This window comes from Xiphias gladius, chromosome 7 (genome assembly GCF_016859285.1).
Source record: "Xiphias gladius isolate SHS-SW01 ecotype Sanya breed wild chromosome 7, ASM1685928v1, whole genome shotgun sequence".
NCBI classification, from domain to species: domain Eukaryota; kingdom Metazoa; phylum Chordata; class Actinopteri; order Istiophoriformes; family Xiphiidae; genus Xiphias; species Xiphias gladius.
The window spans coordinates 3,708,766-3,734,855 of record NC_053406.1 but is presented as its reverse complement, the minus strand read 5'-3'; the positions used below and the strand labels follow the sequence as shown (position 1 = coordinate 3,734,855).

General features: G+C 39.8%; 1 protein-coding gene across 21 annotated transcripts in view; it reads left to right on the top strand.

Moving 5' to 3' along the window:
* Nucleotides 1-26,090, top strand: part of phldb1b (pleckstrin homology-like domain, family B, member 1b) — a 116,010-nt gene that overhangs the window by 49,830 nt on the left and 40,090 nt on the right. For all 21 annotated transcript variants that reach the window (XM_040130837.1, XM_040130832.1, XM_040130835.1 and 18 more), the window contains 2 exons: nt 14,137-14,262; nt 21,654-23,158. In XM_040130837.1, coding sequence (XP_039986771.1) covers nt 14,137-14,262; nt 21,654-23,158 — 1,631 coding nt within the window. The remainder of the gene's footprint in view (nt 1-14,136; nt 14,263-21,653; nt 23,159-26,090) is intronic.

Genomic DNA, 26,090 nt, shown 5'->3' with positions numbered 1-26,090 from the left:
TCCTGACTATACATCAGCTCATTCTGGTAGAATGTGAAGCATTCTTGCTCTGACCACCTCTGGTTCCTCTGATCTAATCTTCGGGGAAATGCACTCTAGGCCAGGCAGACGCACTGGAAAGATTTAATGTGGCCATACCACAAATGATGGAATATTTGCTCCACAGACACATTTTAGATAGGTCAAATGGTCCCGGGCTGCCAACCATTTCTCTTGTTATTGCCACAACATGCCTCAAAGGTATTGCTGATTGGCCTGAATGGTCCCAAATGAAAACTCACAAATTATTATTCTTGACAGCTAAGTTAGTAATTTTAGTAGATGTTCCATTTTTTATGATTTTTCTGTTTATTTAATATAGACTACTGTGGATTGACTCAGGATTATTAGAATGTTCTCAGTGTAGTTTAAATAAAATTCATTCATTGAATTATAATTTTTTTTTTAAACTAAAATCCTTTATAGGCAGAACTGTCACAATACTGGACCCTGATTGGCTGAGAAAGGATGCTTCTTTAAATCGAATAAAATAAACGTACTGAATGGCTGTTTTCCAGTTCAAATACTCCAAACTGGGCTGATTGAATGGATTTTCAGTAATTCTTTAATTCGGGGATTCAGTAGAGTTGCAAAGTGGGAGGGGCTGCTGGTTCCAGAAGTGTTTTTCCCCATTCTCGGTTCCCATTTCAATTTTTTCTTTAAATTATATCCTCAGTTCACAGAATAGGACTCTCTTGGATAATGTAGTGGGTTTTGTCTGTAATTTTGGCATGGGAAACGGGTTTAAATACTACAATACCCATGAGCCCTTGCCACCATAAAGAAGGTTCCATGTTGTGATGCATTTCTTGGAATTCTTCAGTGCTGAAACCATAAATCAATAATTGATTGATCATTCGACAGATACTTAACCCCAACAGACTGATAATCGGTTAAGTGATTAAGTAATTCATCAAGCAAAACCAAACATTTGATGGTTCCAGCTTCTAGATTATGAGGATTTGTTGGTTCTCTCTGTTTTGTATCGTTGTGGGTCTACCAATAAGGATAATAATCATCTTTGATTAAGCAACGATTATGTTCTCGATAAATTGAGTAATCGTTTGGTCTATAAAATTTGAGGAAAGAGTGAAAAAGACATAATATCGTAATATACTGGAGACACAAGGTAATGTATCTAGATTGCGAGTTCTGGCCAACAAACAATCAAAATCCCAGAGACATCTGTTTTGTTTTCACATAAGACAGAAAAAAGCTGCAAAAATCCTCATATTTGAGAAGGTGGAATTAGAGAATGTTTAGCCCTTCAGCTTGAAAAATTACTTAAATGACTAATTGATTATCAAAATAGTTGCTAACTTATTTTCAGTTAATAAACTAATCATTTTATTGACATGGTTTCATCTTTACATCACAGCGAGTTGAATCTCTTTGGGTTTTGGATTGACAAAACTGAAAAAACAAAGCAATTTGAAGATGTCACCCTGGGCTCTGGGAAACCGTGACAGGCATTTGGAACTCTTTTGACATTTATTGATGAAACAATAATTGATTTTTAAATTTTTTTAATGTATTTCTTAAATTGACATTGAAAGCAATCATTAGTTGTAGCCCTATTATTCTTATATTGCCTGCATAGATCGGTGACTTTGAATGAAAACAAAGCAAATTTAAATATCTACATTTTACATACTGTCTGTATTGTGCAAAAGGTGTTAATAGGTAATTAATGGGTATTTCTTTAATAGTTCACCTCTAAGGATAAAGTGTTGCTCTACTTGATGCAAAAGAAAGGTCTTACAAGAACTATGCATAGATTGCCACCTTGACTCAATCTATACCAGTTGTTTGCATTACAGTATGTGCTCTATAATCCACTTAGGTTTTCCTCTAGTTTTATCAGAGAATGGGGTTATAGTGTCCTTGTGGGAGGGTAGTGATGATCTTTACAGTACAAAATGTATCCTCACTCCTGAAGATGTGCCTTATGGAAAGCTCTATACAGTCATTCCGTTTTGATTGCATAATATAATGAAATATAATAATGAAAACCCCTACTTTCTATGATACAGCACCTTTAACACATATTCCTTGTTAGTATTTGGTTGTTTTCTTGGTTAAAGTGGAGCCACTCTGGAGCACAGTGCAGGGCTGAAAAATGCTGTTCTTGCAGGAATACTCAGAATGCACTCTCTGTGATTGAAGGCTTTGATTAGACGACTAGCTCCTCAAGTGTTGAGGAAGAAATTGTTCTCTCATACACAGGTCAGAGAATCAATCTAACTGATTAACTGGGGGATTTCGCAACCCGCGCGCATGCATGTACACACACACACACACATGCACCACACAATTCCACTCGTCCTCCTCTCTCTTGAGTCCAATCCCTCTTACCAACATTGCCCGTCCTTTCCTATATGACCTCATGCATTGTAATTATGAAAATGGCGATGTGTCATTTTTTCCTGTTGGAAAGACTTTGAGACACAGCTGTTGATAAAACAGAGCTCAGTGTCTACCACAGCTCATTTCGCTTAGGTCAGCCTTTCAGAAAACTAATCCTTAGATATTTGCGAACCACTGGTTCTTGGAAGAATTCTGACATGCTTATCCTGGTTCAGAGAGTTCTTTATAAAGGAGTTAAAAGGGAAAAGAAGCGATACTACAACCTCTATGCAACAAAAGTGATCAGACCTGTGATCTCTAAGTAAGTCTAACTGAACGAGGTTATAAAAGAACCTGTGAAAAGCACAGCTTCCTCAGTTTTGACCTGGGTTGTGTTTAATGCAACATGGCTCCACATGGTAAGGAACTCCCAAAGAAACCAGATTGTGAGCCTTCATAAAAATGGGAGAGAGTACGAGAGCATCAGTGGGCTACGGAACATAAGCTGAAACATGGCTGCAGCAGTGGTTAGGAGGTATACGAAGAGCCTTACAAACAGTAATAGAAGGTGCAGTGGCCATACTCGAATGACAGCATGCGTAATTCGCTGTTTACGCAACCTTGCATTGAAAAACAGATGGATGAGTGGTTCTGACATGGTACCTTATTATCTGTGGAAACTGGTGTTTCAGTGAATGATCAGACAGTGTGAAGGACATTGCATGAAGTCAGCCTCTGAGAATAAAACTATTGCTCACAAAATTGCAAGATTACACTTTGCCAAAGAACGTGAGAAGAAGCCTGATGAATGTTGGCAGCTCATTCTTTGGTTAGATGAGACCAAAATTAATTTGTTTGAATCAGATGGGGTCACATGTCTGGAAAACTGGTCCCAACCGTTTAACATAGAGGTGGGAGCGTGCTGATATGGGCCTGCATGAGTGCAAAACATGTAGAGGAGATGATTTATAGATGGCACTATGAATGGAAGTTTTTTTATACCCAAATATTGAATGAAAAGATGACTCCCAGTCTCAAGACGCTTGGCAGGAGAGGAATTTTCCAGCATGACAATGATCCCAATCACACTGCAAAAATCATACAAAAGCTTTTAAAGGACAAAAAAAATGAAAGCTATGACCTGGCCAAGTGTGTCCCCTGACTTGAATTCGACAGAACACCTTTGGAGGATTTCAAAGCAGAAGGTGGAGCAACAAAACCGCTCCAGCAGGAGCAGCTGAAAAGAATCATGTGTGAAAAAGCAGAACATCTCTCCACAGATGTGTGTTAGACCGGTATCATCCATGCCCAGGAGGATCGAATCTGGCATCAAAAATAAAGGCAGACATGCAGAATGTAAAAAAAAAAGTACTGACTGTTGTTTGATTTGGTTCTTAAACATGGACCTTTCATTCTAGTGTAATCAATTGGCTAAATTAATTGGCTTCATTCTTCTTGGGCTTTGGCTAAAAACAAATAAAACTGTATTAAATTAACAGGATTTGTTATTAACATTTTACTGATATTGACCAGGGGTGTACTCACTTTTGTTGTATACAGTATGTCTTTAAAGTGAAGAATATTTAAATTATTTACAGTATAGTCACAATCTCCACATGACAATACAATTTTTCTGACTTAGTCATTGGCATGCTTTTCCCTTGCACAGTAAAAACCTTGAAATATATGTAGTACTCCCATTGTTTCCTGATGAAGGATAAGTCTGTCCACCTACAGTATAAAAGACAGACATTTAACACAAATGAGGTTGAGTTATGCTGTTAAAGTCGCACTAAAGCTGTATTTTTAGAACGTTTAGGCAACATAAAGGGACTGAATTCAAAGTAAAGGTGTCTAATTCTATCCAGGTTGAGTCTGGATCTTCGATGAACCTCTCTATTAACTAATTTTAACTGACCACTCAATGGATAACATTTAATGGACGGGCCAGTGTTCCTCTCATTTGGGTTGGAGAAGACAGGTAGCTATATCTAAACCTAGATCTTTTTTTTCCCCCTCAACACCACACATACCTGAATCTGATCTGATAGCTGCTGCTAGAGATTCAATGGCCATTGCAAATAAGAGGGGGGATAGGAGGCAAGCCTGTATAGTGCCTGTTCTTATATTTAATGGTAGAGATCGCTTGAGTTATCATGTGAAGAGATGATTCAAATGTGTAAACGATAGGGAGCGACATGCAGTAGTTTAAATTGACTCAGTAAATCTATAACGGTTTTATTGGGTGGGATTGCATTCATGCCTCCTGGTGCTGCATGTGGTAAGCATTAGATAGAAAACAGCATTTCTTCTTTCCAAACAGTAAAAATAATGGGATTTTGATGTAAAACAAATTTTGTAGATTCTTTGTAGATTAGTTATTGAGAAATAGTTGTACACATAATACCATGGTAAAGTAGCTTATGAAGTGACAAAAAGGAATGTTTTATTTCAGTGGGACTTAAAAACTGTTACATGGATGTCTACAATAATGCAATCAAGATGTGTGCTGTTGTGTAAGAGCTGGACTTTTTATGAAACTGTCAGTAGAGGAAACATCAGGAAGCAAGACATGATATAAACATAGTCATCCGTCAAACTGCAGCAAAAATGCAAGTTTTGAAACATTGAGCAGTGCAACAGGAGAGCTTCTTGTGAATTGAGGAAAAACCAGATGGTCTATCATTGAAAAAAATTTATTATTTTAACATTTTATCCTTTGGATTGACCTAAACAAAAAATCTATAACAACTTCTAAGGTGATGATATATCAGTGTTGTATTATCAACTTGTCCCTCTGCCCTCAAATGGCCAAAAAATCAATTAATGCTGTTTTAACTAAAGATGAAGAAAGACAAAAAACAAAACAAGATCCATCTCTTAATTTTTCATAGTACAGATAGGAAGAAGAAATAAGCCAGTGTTTTCAGTAAATCTTTTTACCCGCAAAGACCAAACAGCTTTAAATTCATATTTTAATCTTCGGACCGATTCAGATTCAGACATTTGTCCTTACCCCAAAATATAATGTTGCCATTCCTCATTGGAACTGAGGTTTACTGCTTTTTGAAGTTTTAAAACTTCATTACCAAATGTCAAAGAGACCACCCTCCCTGCTGTGGAGAAAGTCGATCACCAGAGGGCTTAACCCGCATGACCCCTGGGTTCACGTTTCTTGTCACTGCAGCTGATTAGTTCAGGCCACCCCGGGCAACATGTGATAGGGTATCAGAAACCATTTTGGAATGGGAGCTGAGGGCATTTTTAAAAAACAGAATGCATCTTGGTGTTTTTGTTATACAGTATTGGACATCATCACCAACTCATTGCTAAGTATGTGCTTTTTGGAGAAGCTAAGACGAACTGAATGTGAATTCCCGTTATGTAGTTGTGAGGAAGATAAAGTCATTGTTTGCTGAGCAGCATGCAGAGGTGCTAGAAAAATGGACTCATCCCAAACATGTTTCACTTTTCTAGTGTAAATAGAGGACTTAGTGGTTTGAGGTGTGGTTCATTTCTCTGCATGGTTAGGATTCAGCATCTCCCTGATCTCATTAACATCGGCTTATTTAATATGATAATGGCGTGTCTTTTCAGTGCTGGAGATTAAGTGAGAAAACCCCCATTATTTTGTTTGAGACAGGTGTTTGAGACCAGAAACAGATGCTGTTACATAAGCTTACAGTTGAGATAAGCTATTGATAAACTCCTGTTCTGTCTGCTCTTTCTAGAAGATTTTATTTTGGTGATCTTAAATGTTGTTCACGTCGGAAATGTCCCAGCAGACCTCTCTTCATACATTGGTAATACCCAGTTTATTGACTTTACATCAAGTGCTTCCATTAAATTACCTGTCATTACTGTAATTGCCAAATGAAGCACTGCAGTTTCTCTGTGTCAACACTGTGTGGGTGCTCTATAATGAATAACTGTATGATTTATGATCCTAAACATCCCCACCTCCTCCCCATTGAGTATTATACATGGCCTGTTTAGAGCATCTCCATATCCTGAACCATTCCAGGGGCCTGGATAAATGCTCCGTGACTCACAGGATCATAAACCACTGCTATTTTGTTGAGATCTATTGTCTGACGCTCCCTATAGTGTGGCTCCTCACTGCGGGAGGATCCATCAAGATAAGTAGCTGTGTGGTGTCGTAATGGTTGAATTGATGAGTGCTAATTGGTATCAAGAGACTGCCAGTAATGGTCTTCACATACAGCATTTGACTGCAAGCTTAGAGCAGATGAACTGATTAGGAAAATACTGTTTGTCCATCCTGACACTGGCTTTGCTTTGTGATTCAAACATAAATCAGTTTTTCAGTTTTATTACTGAACAAACTCCTTTTTAAAGGAGTGAGTTATTGCAAGTGTCAAATGGGCCAATATTTAAGAATGTTAAATGCTGAATATATATTTGGGATTGGAGATCACTACGAAAATAAAAATAGGACTAATTTAAATCCTGCCAAGTTCAAATGTATTTCATTTTAAAATTGTAATCCTTAAGATTCCAGTCCTGGTTGATTTGTCGAATGCTTTTAATGTGAAGCAGCTGCAGTAGGAAATGCTCCCATTCCTGCAGTAGGAAAGTTTGCATTAGCAGTAACTTAATACAGTGGTACTCTAGTGCTCACTCTCCTGACACTGTATTAAACATTAAGGCTGATATCAGTGACATAAATTTGTACATTAATGCTGGATTACATGCTCATCGCTTTACTATAAATCCCTTTGTGTAGATGGGACATTTGAATTTAATGCTGGAATGGCAGATTCTGCGACCAGCAATGAAACTACTAGCTGCTACTACTACTAGCCTGTATAGAGAGGTAATTACTGAATGTAAGTACATTGAATGGATACAGTAGAAAAAAAGCCGACTGTAAATAGTATCAAAAACAGTTCATGAAAATCTTCATATTTATAACTTTAAACTTGTGCCTTGTTTCCAATAAAAATCCTGCTTTAGACAGACATGGGATTCTAGTCAGCCAACACTGGTAAAGGGACCAATGTTCAAAGGGTTTTCACCCTCGTAAAGTTAATAGAGTTTACAGATATACTCGTGGTCAAGTGGGAGCTAATGCTTTTGAATATCCTGCAGGACATATTGGACAATTGTCAATGTTGAAGTCACTGTTACTGAATGGAGAGCTTGTTTGATTTCAGTTTAGGTGATGTACCGTATGGGAAAGCTATAATACAGCTTGGCGATAATTCAGTATTATCGCTCGTTCATTTTGACGGCAGCTTATGGTAATTATAAGATCATACTGTGTTATTATTCCACAAAATTCTGCTATTCAAATTAGTGTTAAAATGATCAGTCTGTGAATCAATAAGTTGACAACAATTTTGATAATCAGTTGATGTATGTTCTTTATCTAGCAAAAAATGCCAGATGTTTGCTAATTCTTCTACATCTTCTAAATGTGAGGATTTTTTGCTTTGGATTTTTTGATCTATTTGCGATACATATCTATAACAGAAAAATGTTCTTATCAGTACTGCAATATTGAATTCAACCACATTGCCCTGCCCTGACCTCAATTCAGAGATCATCTGAAGCCTAACAACTACATAGACATTAAGAATAAACAGAAATTTGTTACATCAGCATCAAAACATCCATCTAATGTTGTCGCTGTCCTGTGAAAACCATGTATCCCCATCACCATTACTTGTCATAAGTTAAGAAAAACAGTCCTGTTTGCTCGTGACGATCATTTTTTCAGCAAATCCAATGGGTTTTTAAATGGTTTCATTAAACTTAAGAGAATTTTCCCAACACATTAAGGGACACTTTATCTGAAAAATTTAAACATGTATGTAAGCCAAAAACCTACCTGATGATTTTACCCCCTAAAATGTAATGGAATCTATTCAGCAACTAAAAAAGGCAGTTGAGGTGTAGCCTTTGTTTCCAATGTATCTTGTTATTTTCTATCAGAGGACAATATAGTAGCACATTGCATATCGGTACACCCTTGCCACTGCTTCCGAATGAGCATGTGTTTGTGTAGACAGTATGTCTCTGCTCTCTGTTTTGCCGACTCATCCTTGTTAGCTTCTTTCCAGTCAGTGACCACACACAAGGCCTTGAGACTGCAGAGGTACAGGGGCAGGATCCCTCGGGGTCAGCAGAGGCACAGGGAGGGAGGGAGGGAGGGAGGGAGGGAGGGAGTGAGTGAGTGAGTGAGTGAGTGTTAGCTGCCAGCAGCAGTTTGTGCTGAGAGAACAGTGGAGAGGAGGCGAAGTGTCTTCCCTCATCCATCAGCCTGCAGCAGCCTCTGCACCACTGTGGCCGGCATGTTTATACCCTCAATATCACCCAGCTGAACAATGCTTTCTGTGCTCAGTGTGATTTACTCAAAGATACTTTGTGTCTGGAAGTTGTTAGTACAGTCTTTATTTGACACATATATGCACCTTCCAGAGCTTCAGCTGCCATAAATAAGTTCTCAGCCTGTGGGAAACTCTGCAAAATACATAGCATTAGAAAACAAATGTGTATGGTACCTTTTTGAAGTGTGTTAAATTTAAACATTAACAGGGTGTGGCAATTTTGATGTCTCCCAAGAATTCCGGAGTGTGATGAGCCAAGCTAATTTTGTGTTCAGAATTCAGAACTTGATGAAAATTAACAACTAAACAGCCATGAAATTAACTCTAACTAACCACTTAACTAATATGAATTTAAAAGGATATCACAGAAGAGGGTGATGTATGATTCCATTTCGATGAAAAGACATGATTTTATATCAAAAACAAGACAGGCCGAGCTTACCAACATGCTAACAGTGTCATTGCTACCATGCTAATGTTTAGCATGTATAATGTTTACCATGTTCAGCATCTCAGTTTAAGCATGTTAGCATACTAAGCTGTTGCGTTTCTCTGTTTTATATCTTTGCAACAAGACTTTTGAATTAATTTCATTTACTGCTCTTAACTATGAAATTAACTGGAACTAACTACTTAACTAATAGAATTCAAAAAGGGTGGTTTGATACTTCAAAGAGTGTGATATGTTATTCCAGTTTTAATGGAAAACCATGACATTGGATCGGAAAAGAACACCCAAAGTCAACAGCTATGCTAGCCGTTGTATGCGGTTGTACTTAGTGGTGCTTTGAGCTAAATGCTAACAGCAGCTTGCTAACATGCTAACAATATTAATGCTAACATGCTGATGTTAAGCAGGTATAAGATTAATGTTTGACATCTTCACAGCCTTAGTTTAAGCATGTTAGCATTCGAACTGGTTGTTGCTTTGGTTTTTTTTTATATTTTTGTTCTTTTAGTGTTTTGTTTTTTTTGGACTTTTAAACAAGAAATTTAGAGTCATTAAAAAGTTCATTTAAAGGTTTGATTATATTTTGCTTTTTGACATTTGATTGACTAAATGATTAATTGATTATTCAAAGAAAAATGATCAACACGCTAATCAATGATGAAAATAATTTAGATGTACCTCAATTATTTTCATTGGAAGTTCTAATTTTACGTATTTGTAAAGTTTTGTTGACGTAATGCATAAGTGAGACAAATTGTAGTTCATTTAATACTCCTGATTATGAAATCAACTGGAACTAGCTACTTAACCAATATGAATTTAAACGGAAGTTGAATGACACTGAAAAAGAGCATTATGTCTAATTCAAATATTAATAAGATTTTGAATCAGAAAACAAGAAAAAGTCTATAGTCATGTAGTTTTGTGAGTCTGCAGTGTGGTGCTTTGAGCTAAATTCTAACAGCAGCATGCTAATACTCTAACAATGACAATGTTAACATGCTATTTTGTAGCAGGTTTAATGTTCCTAATACTTAGGTTTTATCATGTTAACATGCAAATATTTTGCTCTTAAGCAAAGCTTAGCATGATGGGACATAAAACACATTTCTGCATGCTTATGTTAAATAACATAATTTTTTTAATTGATGGGTTTTTCCATGGACAACAATAGTTATACAACAAAATAATATCATAGTAGCTGATATATGATCTTTATTTGATTCTAATATCAATCCCTTATAGGCAGTAAGTATATCATAAAAAACGCTCTTGTTGGAGCTGCAGTTGTGAACCTCAATTTTTATTCTTCTCCCAAATCCTGTCATTGTTTTCACTGTGTAAAAATGACACTGTGTCACAGGGCCATCACCAAAAACCCCTCCAGCTCTGTCATGACTGTGTCAGATACATGCAGCTTCAAGCTACCTTCTTTCACCCAGTATTTTCTTTGGAAGTGCCTGAATTGATCTTCACCAGGAAACTCATGTTAGTGCTAGTCTGAGGTAGGAGAGTGCGTTTTGAGTCAGTGAGTTGGAGGGAGAAAAGTGCTGCTGGCAGAATCCAGATGAAACAGGAGCTAGGTGAGGGAGTCACATGACTGCTTAAGCGGAGAGCATGAAGACATGGAGGCTGAGCTGACGTGGCTCTGTAGACCGCAGATTTAACATCCCGAGGACTGCTCTCCAATGCTTTACTCAGCATCTTTTTCTTTTTCTTCTCCCTTTCATGACCAAACTGATGGCGAGATGGCGTGCTCTTTTTCCCGCTGATTAGACTGCCAAATATCGAGAGAAAAAACTTAAATTGTGGAAAATACTAACCAAAATCATATTGAGGAAAGCGTTGTAACCACTGCGCTGACGGAAACTTTAAAAACTGACCTCTGCACCACTTTATCCAGATATTGAAGGTGAAAAACAACACAAATGCAAATAAGCAAATGGACGGCTCACGCAGCATCTGGAATTTATGTACCAATAAAAAGTATCAATGTAAGCGGTATTTAGCGCCACCACTGTACTAATCAGCAATTCTTTACAAGCTGATGATTCTAACTTGTGTGCAAGATAGACTAAAGTGTGCACAGAATGTGAAAATGAAATTAGATAACACCTAGAAGACTGTCATACAATGATGATATGTTTGATTAACTTTTAATATCTTTGTAAGGGATTTTCTGCCACTGAGAGCTTCACATGGCAAGACTTTAGTTACCTGACAGATTGGTAACAGCTGATTAGGGAATGCTCAGATGATTATTTGCCACCAATAATTGCATCAAAACTAGACATTGTTCAAATGAAATGAAGTATGAACCGTACTGCTTGTGTTACATCTCAGTTATTCAGAAACTGATTTTTGGTGGATAGTTCAGGGAAATGCGACGTTTTTAGAACAGCTACCATGATTTACCATGATTCACGGGTGCGACTGTGACCAGAAGGTCGCTGGTTCAAACCCTCAGAATCAGCAGAATAAATCTGAGTGGAAAATGTGACAGACCAGCACTTTCTTCCCCCCTCATTACCATCACTGAGGTGCCCTTGAGCAAGGCCCTTAACCCCCAGTTTCTGTAATAGAGCTACTCAGTACTAACGCCACTTGTCAAAACATAAACATCTTTTTTCCATCATTGTGCGTCAGCGGTGTCCTTGCCCACAGCTTGTGATGTAATCAGGTGGTTTCTTCCCAAGCTGTCAGTGTGCCTCTGTGATGGGGATGTTTCCGTCTTCAGGCCTCATATTCCCCTGTGACGACAGGCAGGGATTTTATCTCTGCTTGGCCTGGAGGACGTTTCCCTCATAATCTCAGCAGGACAATGGTGCTATACTGAGAAAGCAATAAACGTGTGATTGCTTATCTGTTATCGGCCATGTGGCACATGAAGGGGCTGAATTAGTTATGTTCATTATGTGTTTTGACATTTCAAACCTGTAAGGAAAGTGGTAGCGATTGATATTACCATGGAGACTGGGCGTGTTTGTTGAGTCTGAGTTACGTCATGTAAGTAGATACAGGCCTGATCAGTGTGAGGACCAGCTCTGTCAGTTTGTTACTAATAGCTGTTGTAATATTGTGTGCCTGCTGCTTCAGACTAAAGACATTTGTCAAGCAAAAAAAAAAAAAAATGTTCTGCAGAGCGGAGGGGATTTTATCATAAAAATATTGATTAATGCAGCTTTAAAGAGTTCCAAGTGTTGAAGCCTGAATTGAGGCATCATCAGGTGCATCAGCTGCATTGTAAGAGCACTCCATGTATTTTTATATCAACTTCCAACATCTGACAACAAATGCAAGCGTGATGTGGCACGTTGGTCAACATATATCTGAAAATCAAAAATGAGTCAAAGGCTGTATGGTTTGGTACAATTGCCACAGTTATTGAACTTCTGACAAATTGAATATCCTTGAGTGTATCATTAGTTATTTAAATAGAAGATTCAGTCTCTTATCACTTTGTTTAGTGTGGACTTAAATCCCTACCAAAACAGCATTTTTGGAGCATCTTATCTTCTTAATTGGATGGATTTCCTGTGGAAACAGGATGTTGGGGCAGGGCACATCAGACAGTTTGATTGTGTAAACCGATGGGTTTAGTTTAGGGAGAGAGGACAGACTTATTTGATGTTGGGGGTATTTTACTAATTAAAAATGTAATTTACACTTCGATGCAGCTTCCTGCTTTCCAAAAAGGAGAAAAAAACATTTTGAGGTTTTGAAATGCAAATACAAACGTGTATTTTTGTGCAAATTATACATTTCCCATTTGATGATGCAAAGCCCAAAACTTGAATGATACTTAAAGGTGTTTACTCCACACTGTCTTTTATGTTAGCTGCAATTTTTCTCATCTCAGTTTATCAGCTCAAAGTGTCAACCATCATCACTTTTACATAGTGACAAAGGATTCTGTGGCTTCATTCTCTTTCACGAGTTTGTGTTGATGATGGTGAACACAATGTCATCTGAGTGAGCACAGCTTCTTTGTGCTGTTTGTTCCTGTGTGAGCATTTTGCACTGCTTTCTCCCCTGATGCTGTCGGAACAGCTCCGATGCCTGGTATTCACCTTACTTACCCCTGTTGGCTTTTACGACATTCCTCTGTGTCTGTGTCCAACCTGCAGGCGTGAAGAGTTATAAGTATAGTTTTGGGTGATTTTTCAATTGGTCAGCTTTAGGGATAGTTTGACATTTTGGGTAAAATGCTTATTTGATTCCTTTCCTAGAGTTAGATGAGAAGATTGATACCACTTTCACGTCTGTACGCTAAAGGTGAAGATAGAGCCAGCAGGTGATTAGCTTAACTTAGCACAAAGACTGGAAGCAGGGGGAAACAGCGAACCTCTAAAGTTTACTCATTAACATGTTGTATCTCGTTTGTTTAATCTGTACACAAGCAGTGGGAATATGGTTCCCTTTCAAGAGTTAAAAAAAAAAACTCGTGTTTTTGACATGCACATCAAACCATGTGCACTACTTTGTTTACTTGATTTAAAAATGAAAACTATTTTCTAAAACTGCCCCGGAACTATCACGTTGGCTTGCCTGTCAGTCAAACAAATAATACTGATAAACTGGAAACAATATAAACCAAACTAATTTAACCTTCAGAAGTGGCTGAAGGACTTCTTGGACTTGTTAGCAACGGAGAGAGCCGTACCAATACTCTAAGACCTTGTTTGTGGAATTAATGGACTCTGGGGCTTCATTAGGGCCTACATCGAAAATAACCATTGTTGTGTTGGTCACTATAACATTGTAATGATATATAGCTTTTAGTTTTGCTCTTTATATGGTTATTTGGCTCTTTTGTCAAACAATTGTCATTTTAAGATAACTTGACCCGTGTACTTTCAGTTAATCTCCTAAAACTAGGTAGATCCTCCTAAGATGTCCTTTTTTGTGGAAAAAATTAATACAAATGATGTACATGCTGTTTTCCAGGCTGTATGCTGTGTTTTGGCCAGTCAAACTTCTTCCGCTTCAACCACCCTGAAGAAGCCTTCAGGATGAAGAGCATGATGCCCCAGGGAGAAAGTGTCTCCACAGGGGACTACAGAATATGTGCAGGTACTGTATGACACTCACCTGCATCCTCATATTACACCCATTCATTTGTGTCTTACTGCGTTTCTTGCCTGTTTTCACTCAACAGTCCTACCCTGAACATCATGTCAGGGTTTCCTTCTTCCACAAACATAGGCCAAGTGCTGATAAAAATGCACTGACCTTTAGTAAAATGAATAAGAAAGCCTAGAAAGAGAATTCCCTCATCAAGTTCCAGTTTCAGCTTGGCCTGTATGGATGAATGGGCCAGATTGTTGCAGGGGCCGACAGGCTGTTGTTGAGGTGAAGCAGCAGGGTCATTAATTTTACAGGTGGCTGTTTGTGCTGCAGCAAACCCCCGGCTGTTTTCCTTTTTTTACAGCCTGGCAAGGGTGGAGGACCTGTAAACCCAGCTAAAGAGTGGACAGAGTTGGTTTTAGTGATTTTCCTACTCTGACAAAAGAAATATTCTGTGGAAAATAGAAAAATCTCATCATATTTAGGCTCTAGAATGCTCATATTTGAACATATGTACATTAAATAAAGACACAAATTGCCCCTTATTTCTGTTTGCAGCTCTGTTACAAGACCGTTTTTGTCTGTGTCAGCCTTTAAAATGCAGTACCCATTGAACTCAGAAGCCTGAATGGTGCCCAGCTGAGACCGGGTGCTGCAGTTTACACCATGTTTTATGAGCATCTCGTTCCTCTATGTCTCCAGGCAAAGTTTTTAGCTGCTTGCGTGTGTGTGTGTTTGTTTGTATTCAGAATGTTCCTCCTCGCAGGCTCCGGCTTTAAGTGTATTTTTTTCTTGGGCAGCTCTACTACCAGGGATCTGTTACAGCATCTTTTTATTTCCCTGCTTTTACTGATGACGCTGACTGCCACCAGGGGATAAGTATAGCACACAAGCAATGTGGGCTGCTGTGGACTTCCTGATCCAGTAATGAAAACCTTCCGTTGTTTAGAAACGTACCATTTTCCTCAATTATGCATTCCTGAGTTGCACTCAGATGAAGAATGCTTATACCACTCCCATCTTTAAGAGGGCATATCTGTCATATCTGCTTGGAGAGACTTTAAAATTGCACTTGTTATCTGTGTATGAATTCTAGAACTGGAACTGTTACAGAGGGCAAACCCAACTAAACCCAGCTGACCTGCATTTTTATGTAGGAATCATAAATTTTGCAGCTTTTCTGTCTGAAATAAAATGCTGATATTAATTTATAATACATGTACATACGGTATTATGGTCAGTTTGTGCTATAGGGCTGTAAAACCTTACTCATTGCCCCCATAAAATACCTGTAAAATACACGGGCCAGTGGCTACATTTTATCCAGTACGCAGCAGTCTAAGAAAGATTCTACGTTATTCTGTCTGTCCCTGCCATGTTGCCAGGTCACTGACGCGATCTAGCTAGCTGTCTGCTGACTGCTGTCTTGTCGGAGCACAAACCGCTAGAGTAGTAAAGTAGGGTTTGGACTTTTCTGCTCTACCTTTGCTGAAATTAGTTTCAAGAATCTAACACTTACAGTCCATAGGTGTGGCGATAAGCTTTTAGCCTTATTGTGTTTTGATCGGATTAAAATCATGAATCATCTCCAAGCTTGAAAAAACAACAACAACATTTTATGTGTTTTGGCTTTTCCTCTGCACCAGTGGCAGTGAGCTGCATTCACCATGTAACTTTAATTTTTTTTTTTTTTAAATGAGATATAGTATTAGGCTTATTAAGCATCAGTTAAAACAAGCATACATCACACAGAAAAGGCCAGCAGCACATTGCACTGTTTGAAAAATAATAACAAACAGTATGAATTCTTTTCAAGCTGGGAAATGAAGTGCCAAAAAGCCCTATCAGTTACATGTAGATGGTGAAGTGTGAGGAAGAAAACTCTCAGCTCCAACAGCAGGCTGAGGTTAGTTTGATAATCACCAGCTGGACACATGTTCTACCGAAGAGCACCCTGTTGAAGTTGGTTACAGAGTTTGTATTGACCAGCTGGGCTTGTATCATCAATGGCTTGATCAGCTGTAATGAGGTTGTGCGTCTTGACTGATATTATCAAAAGGTACACACACCTGCTCTGAAAGCCTATTATGTGCCTGATATTGTACATTTGTGCAAAATGTACTTTTCTGCTCTAAAAATGTCATCCTCCTGAGTGTGTTTTTTTTTTTTAAGCATGTGAAACCCAGCTCATCAGTGCTACTGTATTTTTGTGATGCCAGTCCCATTCACCTGTCTGTTGTTTAGTATTGGCGGGTTTTGCAAAGTCAGCGATGGTCTACTGACCAGCTGTCTTCAGCCAGCTGTCTTTCAGCTACCACCTCTTCACTGATTGGACGTTTCCTGTGCCTCTCTGCCAGGCCAGCAGACTGCTTTGTGGCCCTGAGCTGCTTACTTAATGTGGCCGACAGCTGGGGTTACAGTATCTTTTTCAGAAACTATTTATAAACCTCCAGTTTCATTCTACTGTCTGCCATCTCTCCATCCTCCCTCCCTGGGTTTCTCCTTCGGTCCCTTCCCGCACCCACCCACCTGCCTTCTGTGTGTTAGCCTTGCTTTTCAACAAAAGGCCTTTATCCTTCTTTGATTTGGCTGCTGTTTCTGTCGATGGCGGCTTGACAGTCTGCAAAAAGCAGAGCTAAAGACAGAGCTGAATGTTTGTGATACAGTTAATTGTTGTTTTTGGTTGCAGTGTGATATCATACTGCTGTTGAAATCTCTGATGTTCAAATGTTGGTTTTTTTTTTAAATTTTATTATGCAATAAAAACAAGTGTCCATCATTAAAATAGGATTGGACAATTTTGGAAACCAAATTGAGAATCTTTTTAAAGACGTCAGCATAATACTTTTATAATTGAATATTTTTTTTATTATTTCACCAGACATGATAAACCATGTCTCTTTTATTATTAGTTTTTTTTATTCCATTAGTACTTAATTTATTTTATTCCATTCAGTATTTTATATGAAAAAGTTCAGCCACAAGGTAAAACACACACAACCTATTAAATCACTGTAGTTTTTACTTCATTTCACAAAAGTTCTTTGTTTTGGTTACTTAAATGAACTTTTAGAAGGTTTTGAAACCTCCTAGGACTGACTCTGTGACAACTTCACAAATTTCTGTGTGTTTAAGCTGTATCATATTCTGAATGTATAGAGTCAGGTTTAAGCAGATGTGTTTTGAACAGTGGTAGAATGTAATTAAGTGCATTTACTCAAGTACTGTACATTTGAAGTACCTGTACTTGACCATGTCCATTTCATGGTACTTTATACCTAACTCTATATTAAAAAAAGTAAAAAAAAAATTGCTCCAGCTTGACCAACTACTGCAGTAAAATCCCACTTACACATACATAATAATCCAGTAATATAACATATAAAAGTATAACAGTCACAGGGGCAATTTTTCTGCTTTATGAATGCTTTTACTTTTGATACTTACTAAAGTAGTAAGTAAAAAGTATTTTCACCGCGTTTTCGCTGCAGGAATTTTACTTGTGATGTAGTATTTTTGTACTGCAGTATTGCTACTTCTACTTTAGTGAAGGATCTGAATACGTCTTCCATCACTAGTTTTAAAAGGCGTCATGTTGGATTTTGAATGCTGCAAGATCTTGTTTTCACGCAAATAAATTCAAAGAAGTTTATGGTCAAATAAAATATGGTTGTGGATTCAGTTGTTATTGTAGGCTATGGATGCATAGTGACAACTTGAAACAGACAGTTTATTTGAAGGAACCAACTTCCATTTAAAAAAAAAACAAAAAAAACCAAAACAAAAAAAAAAAAACCCTCCTTTTCAGCAGACAGAATAGTCACTTGGGGACTCTTAAGACCTTTTTCTCTCCTTGGAAGTTTTCCCATTGTGGCCTGTCATTGTCACAGGATGACAACAGTCTGTATCCACTTTAATCCAGAAACCTTATTTGTAATGCCAGTAAAATGTGACTATAGTAAAATTATTTGTAGTTGAGTAGGATTTGTTGATGCTTTCTCCCCTGTCTCATCTAAAACTCCTAAAATCTGCAATAGAGAGACAATAATAGTGACATGCCATAAAGTCCGCTGCTGTGACTCTTCAAATGAGAGCTGTAAAACTGGCCGCAGGTCACAGTTCCTTGGATGGGAAGAGCTACGTCAAGTTAGCCACGACACCGGAAGTTAGGCAATTGTACCTTCAAAATACAATACAACATTTCACCATTTGATGGGATCGGCCTATTTAGGACAGCTAGTCTTCTGAGCTGCCTGGTCTCTTGTTTGAACTTATGTGTCCTTTAAATGTCGGGCCTACAGTGAAAAAGCCAGTACACAATTACCTTTCAGAACATTAGGGACATTATTGGTATTTGTCATAATCAATTAAGGCCAACTTACTGTCACACTGAGAAGGACATTACAATATACCATTGGACTATTTGCTCGTTGCAGGCGATGGCAGCAAATTCCCAGTACTATTTCCCACGTGCACTTAAAACTAAGCTAGATCTTTAATTTGAAGGTCGTGGTCCGGAAAAGCTGTGTTACGTTTAAGGTAACTTGACCAGTGGTACCGTAGGCAGCCGCGGTGCCTAGCACCCCAACCCAAGGCTGAAATATCACCTCGGCGGTGAATCTCAAAATCTCCCTCGGTGTGCGTGGAGCCAGACGCGGCGGGGCTCCGTCACACCCGGTCTGTCACCGGTGTCCGGAAACTGTGGGCCTCACTGTCGTGTCATATGGCAAGTGAACCGCACTGACACTGACCGGGTCGCAGTTTTATTCCTTCATGTGAGTAACCCTGCTGCTTACTGCCTGAGCTTTGAGCGAGAGAAGTGATACGGATCGGCCACACGCCAAATTCAAGTCAGAATCTGTTGGTTTGATGTTCATTTGTTTTATCCAGGACGGTTCACACAACGAAGGACATCACATACTCTATGCGATTCATTGGAACTCATGCAGCGTACAGGTTATCAATATATATGTCCTTAATTCGAAAAACATTTTTTTTTTTGCTTGGGTCACAGTATCACAGTGTGTTCTCATGAGAGGGAAATGTAGGGGATGGAAGATGATCCTAGGGTATGTTTTATTGCAACTAGCGCTTACTGATGATGGCAGTGATGCCGAATTGTAGAGGTCCTCGTGTGTAATAAAATCTCTGAAGTCCTTTCGTATCAGACCCGCAGTTTTAGCGGTAGGTAAGCTAACATTAAATTGCAAGATTTGTAAACGAACTTTGGCACGGTGTACCCGAAGCGATAGTTTGTATCCCATGACATCATTGCATGGGCTTTCCCTCACCAAACGGTGAGGCATTTATTTTTGTCACCCCACCCCCTCGTTTTTGACCCCGTACGTTAGAATGTAGAGGGTGTGTTTTCTGTGAGAAACGATGTGACATTGACATTCACGCGGAACTCAACACATAAAATGTATTTATTGAGGCAGCCTGTAGAGCATACTGTTGTATAATTTCCACGAAAATGTATTCCGATTTACTTGTGGTCAGGCTGTCATGAAGGCAGAGCTTGATTGTATGTATGGCAGATGCATTATAGGTGAGCACGCAGGAAGCTGCTCTCATCTCTGCTGAACAAGCACAGCTAATGCATTATTCGTGAAGCTTCTGTATTTTAGAGCAGTTTTGCTGTTGGGACATCTCCCTTTGACATCATCTTTACAAAGAGACAAAATTGACTTTTTTATGTGTCGCTATTCTGTTCCACGTTTGAGTCAGCGTTTACTCAATTCCACAGTAATTTTTATGATTTATGATATTATTGCAACACTATTGAACATGACAGCTTTATTCTTCTGTTTTCTATTACCTCTGTGTTACCACTGATGACTCCATGCTGCAATTATCCTCATGTTTCCACTGAAACAGACAACAAGTCAATTTAACCAGATTTCATTATCAGTAATAAAACCTGATCCGTGCTCTGATCCTTGCCTTAAGGCCATGCTGGTGAATCTCCCACGTGGCCGTGTGTTTCTGTTGTAATGATCTACCATGCTGACATTAAAGAGAGACGGTTAAGATTAGATTTACCCAGCCTGTGTCCTACGTTGCTTTCGGGCCACACAGTAATTGGGTTATGTAGGCACATTTTCTCCTGATCCCTATCCAATGCACAGGCCTGTCTGTTCATCTCCTCGCCTGTGTCCTTCCTTCTCTCCTCGCCACTAATCCTTTCTCTACCCTCATGCTTGTCAGGCCTCTACACTGAGCCAGAAAACGTGGATTTGATGATGATTTTGAACATATCTCAGATAGTAGGGACAAGTTTAAGACTGAACATGGAGGTTCTGAATTATCATGAAATTTGTTAAAATCTCCGGAGAGGTCAGGGACTTTTGTGATGTATTTTCTGAATTGTCTTACAGATGCAAAATATATTATTGTTCAGTCCAGCTGGAGTTGAACCCAGACTGTTAATCTCTTTTAGATATTTTCTGCATGGAAACACAACCTAACCAAACCAGGAAAAAAAGAACATTTTGCTGTCATGAAAGCACCTCATGTTAGTTATGGAAAGTCACGAAAAAGTCATTAAGCCTACAGTGGGCACCCTGTGAGGAAAAATATGGGCTAATATGAAAATTTCTGAAAATGCATGGAATTTCTCTGATGTTTTGCTTGTTTTATCATCCTCTATTGCTCAGGGAAAGTTACAGTAGATAAGGTTAGGTCATGTGTCAGATTTTCATTAGACCTTATCATAGATAATTGCTAAACCATAGATAATGCAGTAGTACACTCTTAGAGTAAGAGTCATTGAAGGTACTTGTGTTGAGCTCAGGCCAGGGCTAAAAAGAACTGTGCAAAAGCTTTTAATTCTGATGACAGAGAATGACATTAGCTGTGTTGGTGTGGGCATGTTCTCAAGGTATTGGTGAGAAGGTGAGATGCGGTTAAGGCCAGTTTGAGTATTACAACCATGAGTTTGAAGGCTTAACAGACACCAAATTATTGAACAGTGGTTTATAATCCTTTGAGACAGGATTTTACAACACTGCAAAGTTACCAAGGCGTCAGTCAGTTTATCCTCTGACTCAACAACTTCTGGGTTAACAGTAGAATTATACTGTTAACTGTTACAGAGAAATGTACCAGGAATGTGGGCTTGCACTTATTTGACCAATGCAATGCCTCAAGGGATGACGTTACATGGCATTGCTAAGTTCAACTTACTTGTTGGAGAACTCTGCACTGTTTTTGGCAGAGCTCTTACCATCAGGTCTCCCACTGCCAATGGATTGCTCTTTTGAAGGAGGCTGCATTTTTTGACACACAGTTAATGTCAGCCTGAACATTGCCCAAGGACTTTTGTTGTATTATGTGCATTTTCTTTTTGTTTTCAAAGCCAAAGCATGATATTCAATTTCTGTCTTCTCCCCCATTAGACACAGAGAGCTTGGTCAATGGGAATCACCAGGCCAGTCCAGCCCAGTCTCCCCCCGCTCCTGGAGAGAGAATCCAGTCTGAGCACAGTGCAATCGTCAGCTCCATTGAGAAGGACCTCCAAGACATCATGGACTCCCTAGTCATGGATGATCCCCAGCCCTCTTCCTTGGAGGCCAAAAAGCCTCCCGGAAGCCAACCGATTCCCCACTCTCCCCTATCGCCCATGGTCAATGGAGGGGGCCGTTATATGCTGTCCCCTCCTACCAGCCCAGGGGCCATGTCTGTTGGGTCCAGCTATGAGAATACATCCCCTCCCTTTTCCCCCCTCTCCTCACCCTCAGCAGCCAGCAGTGGGAGCTTTACCAGCCCATCTCCTAGTGGAGGACCCCAGGACCAGAGTTCTTCTCTGCCGCCAGTGCCTGTACGCTCCTCTAGCTACAATTTCACCTCCCAGCCTCCACCTGTACCCCAACCACGGACAATACTGCCTAATTTCAGCAGTGGTGGGGTAGGCCAGAAGGTTCAGGAAAGCCCCAGACTTCAGAGGAAGGTCTTAACAGAGGCTCCTCCAAGCCCCAAGCCAAGCCGCAGAGGGCTAGGCCAAGATGGATCTGAGAGTCCTCGACAGACCCCCCTTGTCTCCTCTAATGAATCTCTCAGTAGTAGAAACATTGTGCCAGGTAGTCCTAGACTTGCTCCCAAATTCCCTACCTGTCCATCCCCGTCTCCCTCCAGTCCCAGGACCAAGACATCCATGGTGCTCCAGGAAAGGCCTGCCAGCCCATTCAGAGAACAGACCACTTTAGCCGATCGATCCCTCACCTCTAGCCCCTCCAGGCAGCTTTCCCAACCCACTAGAGCCTTCCAGCCTCCCTTGGACCCCATTGTCCACGTCATCCAGGGATCGCCACTTCAGCAGCATCCACGCTCACTGCAGCCCCCTGAAAGCCCTCGCATGGCCAGGAGGAACCTGGAGCTGAATGGAGGCAGTGGAGCTAGCAGCAATATGAGAGAGCTGCCCCCTCTTAGCCCCTCCATGGCTCGGAGAGGGGTCCCAGTACTCCCAGGAGCGCTACCAGGGACAGTCCCTACCTTGAGGACTCCAGATAGTCCCTCAAGTCTTGGCAAGCTTGTTCCAGAGAGTCCCAGGCTCAGACGAAAGACTGGATCCACATCTGAGGAGCCGATGTGCAGCAAGGGGATCAGAGCCCGCAGTCCGTCGCCTACATCTATGGTGATCGAGGGTGGCGGTGGTGGTGCAGGGGTACGGAAGGCAAGCTTTGGGAATTCTCTGTCTCCTGCTTACAGTCTGGGGTCCCTGCCTGGCTCCTCCCCTGTAGCCAGCCCCAGGACCCATAGGAAGATGTCTGCAGGGAGACCCCACCCTGGGATGAGGGAGAGGAAGAACAGCATCACAGAAATCAGTGACAACGAAGATGAGCTGCTGGAGTACCACCGACGACAGAGAGAAGAGAGGCTTCGAGAGCAGGAAATGGAGAGACTGGTGAGTCAGGAACATATGTCATCAGGAAATCACTTTAATTCAGTTCACATTTAAAACAAGCTTTTTTCATTCTTGTACTCACAACACCATTTTTAGTTAAAGGTTACAGCAGTGTAGCTTAATATATCAGAGGGTTTGTTGTGATTTCTTGAGCTAATTTGGGAGAGGCTTAAGTACTTTACTTTTTATGATTTTGGGTTAATTTTACATTTTAGTTGTAATTTGTCACACAGCATCTATTCCTGACTGTTATCTACTTGATATCTAACATTAATACACGATATCAAGGTAATACAGATGATGCAATGTCGATATTGTTTGTTTTTACTAAATGTGTTGGAGGTTTGTACCTGACCACACAGTTTCTAAAAAAATCTGTGGAATAGGGCTGCAACTAATGGTTATTTCCTTTACCAATTAATTTTTGAGTAATATTCAGTTAAAAAAGTTCCCAGAGCCCAGGATAAAATATTCAGATTTCTTGTTTTGTCCAACCGACGGTCCAAACTAGCAAATCCTCACACTTGACTAGCTGGAACCAGGGAATAATTTGGATATTTTTCTCGATAAATAACTTAAATTACTAATCTACTATCAAAATTCAGTCAGGACACTAATGTCAAGGCTTTAATTACTCTGCAGGCTGGCAGACAAACAAGGCAAGTTTTGTTAAGTCAAGTCAGTTGCATTTAGATGGAGGTGGAGTATTCCACTTGTGTGCTAGCAAGGTCGCTGGTATTTACATTTACAGTTTCCACTATCCCTCCAAAAGTGTAGCCATTTTTGTTGCTGTTAAATTCATCAGTGACCTGTTTTCACAGCAACCGAAGAAAAACTCCTGAAAAGGCACATGTTTGTGCTCCTTGGCCAACTTCATCCTGAACACGTTTCAGATTTTTCACTTGCTAAGAATGCTGCTCACAACTCCCATAATTTTGAAGAGCTGATTTACATAACAATATCTTATTGATAATACGTGTGTTTTGAGGAGTACTTAATATACTTCTACTGATGAGCCTTGGATTATGGCGCACAAGTATCTTGATAAGTTTGTGCACAGTTTTTGATCTTGTTAAATCGAGTTTCTTGAAATTATTTTGTTATAGAATTTTGATCAGAGGCAAAAGTAAGCATAAATGATTTTGTATTTGGTTTGGCGAAGAAAATCTTTCAAACGTCATGTGGGGGGATTTTATTCAAGATCTGAGGTTAGAAAAATGCTTCAAGCAAGCTTGAGGCAAGCTTCTAACTCATCTAAAAGAATCTAATTGGTATGATTATCACTGGAAGAGTTCTAGTTTGTGATGAAATGTTAAAAATACTCTTGCAGGGGCTTGGTCTAACTCTAATCTGTTTGACCTCCTGGAGGAAGGGAGTGTAACACTTGCAGTATCTCCATTGAGATTATTTACGGGCCTGGTTTTTCCTCCTTTTCCAAACAACTATGAACTGTCTGCAGTTTGTCTGTCGGCTGTCTCAAGTGCTGCTGACGCGCGGTCTCAGGGCGCCCAGATGAGTCCATAGCAACCACATTGTTTGTTGTTTCCTAAACTGAACAGAGGGGGGTAAGGGACCGGCGGTAGACATGTTGAACTTGTCTGCCAGTTTGAATGAAACTGGAGACAAAGTCCTTTTTTAAGAAGTCTTTATATGTGTTTGTGCTTGTGTGAGAAGGTGTCCCTCCGCCCTGCTTGTAATTACAGAGTGCATGTTTTGATGTTTTGATGTGCATGTTTTGTTCTCAAGCGTGAGACTGAGTGAAGCCAGCTCAGTTGCATAGACTGAGGCGACATGCCCTCTCTGTCTGTGTACCAGGTCATGTTCTGGTACCTCCTATGGAGGCATGGCAGTAAAACAGTCGGTGTGCAGCACTGCATCCATACACAGAAACTCTGTTTTAACCCTTGATAGTGAAGTGAGCTGAGCTAATTGCCACAAGGCCAGTGAGAGAGATCCAGTCTTGTTAGTTTTATTATCAAGACAGGCTGTCGGTGCCTGGCAATGCTTTCTCATTTGATAGCAGCAGTTGGCATATTGACATTTTGTGAATTATCAGATGCTAGTCACTATGTGTTAGATTTGGTCCTCGCCACAGATAGTCTTTTTTCCCCTTCAAATTCCTTTCCCTTTGAATGCTGTTTTCTCATTTGATCCCCATTCTTTAGTGGCTTTTAAAAAACATCATTTCCCACAAGCCTAAGACCATCAGGGGTCAGCCAGCCCCAGGTTTACAGACTGAGACCAGCTGAGAGACGACCCATGAGAATGAACAACGAGGGTCAAATGTGTAGACATTTTTTATGCCGCAGAGATTACATTAAAAAGTAATGTAGCGTAGGAAGATGACGTTAGGGGGAAGTGTTGATAAACTGTTGTTGTGTGTAATATGTGATGTGTAATATGCACACTGCTTTGCTGTAAAGATTTTCATGAGAGCTGTGGTGTTTTAATTGATGTGAAGCGTAATTAAAATTATGGAAGGTTCAGATGGTTCTGACAACAAGCACTGTAGTAGATAGTCAGCTTAGAATATCAGTAGCAAAAAGCTGAAACACATTTCACTTTTTCCAAAAAATAACCCTTAATGAGAGAGTCACAGAGGCTAGCAGAATAGAGGCTAGCCCATGACATCGGGACTTCAGTTCTCTAACTTCTAAAAGCCGTCCTTAAAACCTGTTTTACTTATGTTTTCTTTGCACATTCTTTGCACATTCCTTGCACATCAAACATGTAATTTATTCTAGAGCAACCAACTACTAAGCTGGTGTTTTGGGTTACAATGCCAACTAACCAAAAAGAATGTCATTAGTATGGGTTCAGAAAACAGTTTTAGTCTCTAGAATCTTTTTCACTCTTACAGATTTTCAGCGGGAATCACTGTCGTAATTTCTTGGAATGTTATACTGTATAATACAGGCCATTAGCATCTTTA